This window comes from Alosa sapidissima, chromosome 13, assembly GCF_018492685.1.
Source record: "Alosa sapidissima isolate fAloSap1 chromosome 13, fAloSap1.pri, whole genome shotgun sequence".
In the NCBI taxonomy this organism is placed as follows: domain Eukaryota; kingdom Metazoa; phylum Chordata; class Actinopteri; order Clupeiformes; family Clupeidae; genus Alosa; species Alosa sapidissima.
Window position 1 is genome coordinate 33815969 of NC_055969.1, and position 5287 is coordinate 33821255.

The 5287-nt window shown below is 46.5% G+C and overlaps 1 protein-coding gene across 2 annotated transcripts in view; it reads right to left on the reverse strand.

The window, feature by feature from the left end:
* LOC121679823 (calsenilin-like) overlaps positions 1-4780 on the reverse strand; it is a 25755-nt gene extending 20975 nt beyond the window's left edge. For both annotated transcript variants that reach the window (XM_042058860.1, XM_042058859.1), the window contains exon 1: positions 4588-4780. In XM_042058860.1, the coding sequence (XP_041914794.1) occupies positions 4588-4593 (6 nt within the window). In that variant the 5' untranslated portion in view covers positions 4594-4780. The remainder of the gene's footprint in view (positions 1-4587) is intronic.
* Positions 4781-5287: the final 507 nt, after the last annotated feature.

The following is a 5287-nucleotide window of genomic DNA, read 5'->3' on the forward strand; positions in this document are numbered from 1 at the left end:
GGTTAAAAATAGCCGACTGACGAAGCGCTCAGACTCACAGCTTTCAGGGCTTTTGCCGGCTCGCAGCAGCTAATAGGATATCTGTGCTGAAGGTGACCTCCAACCCACGCAACTACACAGAAGCACCCCCAGCCTCTGCATTCTGGGCAGAGATCTTGCGTCCACAATTACAAAAACATGCCGTACAGCCCCTATTGGCACGCACACACACACACACACACTCACACACACACACACACACACACACACACACACACACACACACACACACACACACACACACACACACACACACACACACACACACACAGGGCTACAGAAGAACAATGTATGTGGGTCTACCCTTGCTGTAAATAAATTTCTTCTTAATTCCAACTGAATTTTTTGACATTTGCAGGTGTTGCTGCTTCTGTTTACCACAATAAGTTTTGGTTTTGTCTTCCCCTCTCGTCGCTGATTGGCCCACTGATCTATAAAGAACTTTATAGATCAGTGGATTGGCCTGACATGTTTCCTGTCTGAGCCTATGGACAGTAGACCTAGCCTGATGAGCCAAACCCACATTAAAATGTAGGGTCTGGGCACTCGCCGTTGGCAGTGCTCAGTCCGAGGGATGGGACAGCGCTATGAGTCCCATGCGTTTTCCCACCGGAGCCAGTTGGCTAGTTCAAACTTTTGTCAACTTAAAAAAAGCTTAACTCGTGTCACGCTGTTCGCCAACAGCAACATCCATCTTCTTTGTTTTCAAGTAGCAGGGAATTCAAGCCAAACCGTTGCAACTCTGCCATCAATCATTATGTTAAGCCCGCCTAATGTCTCTATACACGATTTGATTGGCCTGATAGAAGTTAAATTTTTCCAGCACACAAACCAACAGAGAGTTGCTAGACTAGCCCTGGCAACAAATGTAATTTGCTGCCGCTAGGGTGCGTCTAGATTTCTAGGCTACAGTAGACCTGCATCCGCTGTGTCATTTGACATTGTTAGGCTAATTTATTTATTTATTCCCCACATTATTCCCCACCATCACTTGTCTGCTAAATGACTTATTAGTTTGTTGTGCATGTGAGCGATGTAACAAAGCTTCCTCCTTGGTCTGTTTGCCTTGCTGAATTATCTACCACACCAGGTGAGTAAATAAAGCATAAATATGGTGTAAATAAAGCATAAATATGGTGTAAATAAAGTGTAGATATGGTGTAAATAAAGCGTAAATAAGGTGTTCTGTTTGCCATGTGAAAACAAGAGTTGTGGAACACTGGTCTCATTGGAATGTGTACGCTGCTATCGCACCCGGAGTAGCCAGTCCTATCATATAGTGGAAGCAAATGGTTGCAGCATACGAGGTGTGTATGGAAAGTGTGTGCATAGTGTGTATGTATGGAAAGTGTGTGCACACGCGGTGTGTATGGAAAGTGTGTGCACACGCGGTGTGTATGGAAAGTGTGTGCATATGCGGTGTGTATTGAAAGTGTGTGCATACGCTGTGTAAATGGAAAGTGTGTGCATACGCGGTGTGTATGGAAAGTGTGTGCATATGCGGTGTAAATGGACTTCAGTTGCGCGTCTGGTGTAGCCCGGCTGTTAGAGCCCATGTGCCCTGTACTGCCCCCCATGTAGTGCTCCTCCTGCTCCTCCTGTAGTGCCCCCCGTGTAGTGCTCCTCCTGCTCCCCCTGTACTGCTCCCCCTGTACTGCTCCTCCTGCTCCCCCTGTAGTGCTCCTCCTGTAGTGCCCCCCTATAGTGCTCCTCCTGCTCCCCATGTAGTGCCCCCCCTGTACTGCCCCCCCTGTACTGCTCCCCATGTAGTGCTCCCTCTGTACTGCCCCCCCTGTACTGCCCCCCCTGTACTGCTCCCCATGTAGTGCCCCCCCTGTACTGCTCCTCCTGTACTGCTCCCCTCTTCTCTCGTACTGTAACTCTCTCTTGTAACCATTTCCCCCAAAGGTGCCTCCACCTCCACTGAGGTCCCCTGTCCTGCTCCACCTTATGTCCTGTCTGTTTCCCCAGAGTTGCCTTCACCGAGAGAAGTGCATCATCCCTCTGACTTCTCCTGTGCTCCATCTCTCCCCACCCCTACCCCAGTCCTCCCCCCACCCCACCCCACCCCATCAGCTCATCTCACCGACTCGTTTGCTCTGCCTCAGTCTTTTACCTTCCCCTCTCTGATACCCTATACCACCCCCCCCCCCACACACACACACCCCACACACACACATACATACCCCCCACACACACATACCCCCCCACACACACACACCAATGTAGGACTTCTCCCTGTCTTCTTCTACCCTGCCCCCCCCCCTTTTTGTCTCCTTCAGCATTGTCTTCACCGAGCTCACCGCCCATGGAGCTTTCTACCCCACCTCTGTCTCTCTTACCTCACCGCCCATGGAGCTTTCTACCCCACCTCTGTCTCTCTTACCTCACCACCCATGGAGCTTTCTACCCCACCTCTGTCTCTCGTACACTGACACTCCCCCATGGAGCCTTTCTACCCCACCTCTGTCTCTCATACCTCATCTCCCATCTTCCCCAGCACTGCCTCCCCCTACACGAGCTCACTCCCCATGTAGCTCTTCCCCAGTGTCTGTCGCAGCCGCCCCCCCATGTAGCTCTTCCCCCGGTCTCTGCCCCCCCCCCCCCCCGTCTCCCCCAGCACTGCCTGAGGTATGTGGAGGCTGAGTGCTCACGCAGGCCGCCAGAAGCTCTCACATCATGGAGGAGAACTCTCGCCTCTCCGTTACGTAAGCCACAACACGTAGCCCACATCTGCAGGCAAGGGGCTCCGCTCCCGCTCTGGGCCTGGCTTCAGACATGCAGTGCACCGTAGTACAGTATACTGTAGACTCAGAGCATGTCTGTCTGTGTGGTACAAACTGTACAGTTTGGGCTATAGCAAAAGACAGGCATACAGCATGGGCAAGCGACAAGCATGCATATAGTGTGGACTAGCTTAAAGGCAAGCATATAGTAGGCCTATGGACTAGCTTAATATAGTATGGACTAGCTTGAAGGCATGCATATAGTATGGACTAGCTTGAAGGCATGCATATACTGTATGGATGCTAGTCATATTTTGACTAGCAACTGACATATATAGCCCACAGGCTGGTTGAGGGCATTCCTGTTACGGTAACAGACTGAGCATCTGATCAGGCACTAATGCTTATAAAACTGTCATTGTTACCATGCACACAGAACTACAGGACTACTGCTGGACTACTTTTTGCACCTTCACCATGACACTCACTCTCTTGAGCACCTCACCATGCACACAGAACTACAGGCCAGTCCCGGCCCTGTCACCGCAAGCGTCTCATGCTTGATCACCTCAAGCACACTATGGATTTTTTAAATTTAATTTATATAGTATATTTAGTATTTAGTTTTGTTCGTTTTTCTTATCTTCTACTGTCTCTATTGTACAGTGGAGTTTGGTTATATGTTTATACTTATACTTATATTTACCATTTCACCACACTCTACCATAGCACCTTAACACCACTACACACACTCTACCACACCTTAACATGATCAATGATCAAATGGTCAGTCCATACCAAACCTGTGTAATCAAAGTGAGAGATATGTATATATTATTTAAGCTACTGGATGTCTAAAAATGTTCCTTGGGATGAATAAAGTATCTATCTATCTATCTATCTATCTATCTATATATATATTTATATAATATATATATATATATATATATATATATATATATATATATATATATAGCTCCTAGCTCTACTAAGCATCTGACCCTGAAAGTCATTTCTCAGCCAACATCACAGGGCACAGCCTACCCACAAACAGCATGACCAGGACATTCACAATGAATGTATGTGAATTAAACTCTTTCTAATTTTACATCCATCTCTCCATGTAACAGGAAACCTATTGTGTGCCTACATTAGGTGATTAAACCACAGCATGGGATAGCCTATATTGGAGCCGTCCTGGCGCAATAAGAATGCCTTTAAGTATTTAAGTAGGTGAGTGCAACAAAACAATTAAGTAGTGGCAACCGATATCCAGTAATAGCTGATAGCCCAGGTGTAATATAGTGGGGTAGCCTACATTGTTTACGACTTGTTTGGTTAATTAAAGATCATCACGCTATCCTGGTGAGGACACATACAGTTCTGTTCTGTAGCATGCCTGGGTATCTATTATGATTTGTCATAAGCTATAGCCTACTTCCAGTGCTAAATTATATGTTAACGTTGAAGTGGACACTAATATAAAGTTTACACTTAAAAAACAAACATCAAAATAACATGAAATTATAATATAGGCTTGGTAAAGAATGACACCAAAGCTGATGATGACGTGAGATTATTCTCTGTAAACATCCCTAGTTTACGCGCTCTTCCAGCTGCACAATCTTCAACTTTTCGAGTATGGAGTGAGAACATTTTCCGAAACCCTGATTCTTACGACTACGGAATTAAAATACTTCTTGTAATGATGTTCGGCTCTGCAATGTTTCGAGTAATTTACTTAATAAGACGCTATAAAACAGCAGCGAACCAATGTCTATTTACAAAACAATAATATAACAATGTATTCGTCATCGCTTACCTGCATTGCCTTTAAATGTGTGGGATGACGAGTAGATGTAGGTGTTGTATCAAAAGCTCCAAAAGCTCGTGCTGTGCTCTCGATGTCAGTTCAACTGTCAAGAATGGTCCTCGCCTTTTCTTTATTTTCCGAGAGAGAGCGACAGACAGAGAGAGAGGGAGAGAGAGAGAGAGAGAGAGCGAGATCGCACGGGGATGGGGCGTGTGGGCTATGTTGGATTGCGCTCTCTGCTCACCGTCCTATGGTTGTCTTATCCCAGAGGAAAGGCTAACAGTCATCCCTCTGAGTAGCCTAACAGCAACATAACCCCGCTAACCCTAACTTCAACATGCGGACCTACGGATGGTGTAACCTATAGATCCCCATCCCAGAGGCAATATTGATTGTTAACTGTTGGTGTAGGCCTACACCTAGGATTCATTGTCCTCCTGCATGGTCTATAAATTGTGCTTTCAGAAAAGGAGGCGAAGGGATTTACCCAGGTTGCCCCTTTACAGAGATCATGAATAATGCATGTGATGTACCCAGAGCATTTTCTTCATCCAGTTCATATTTATGAGCTGAACTCTCATCGCACATAAACCATAACACCTCACCAGGGCATTGTGCTCCAGATGCAGATGAGGGCTGCAGCTGCATGCGATCACACCATAGTTCTATACACAGTCTATGGTTCACACTGAGCAGGTCTGATAGGGCT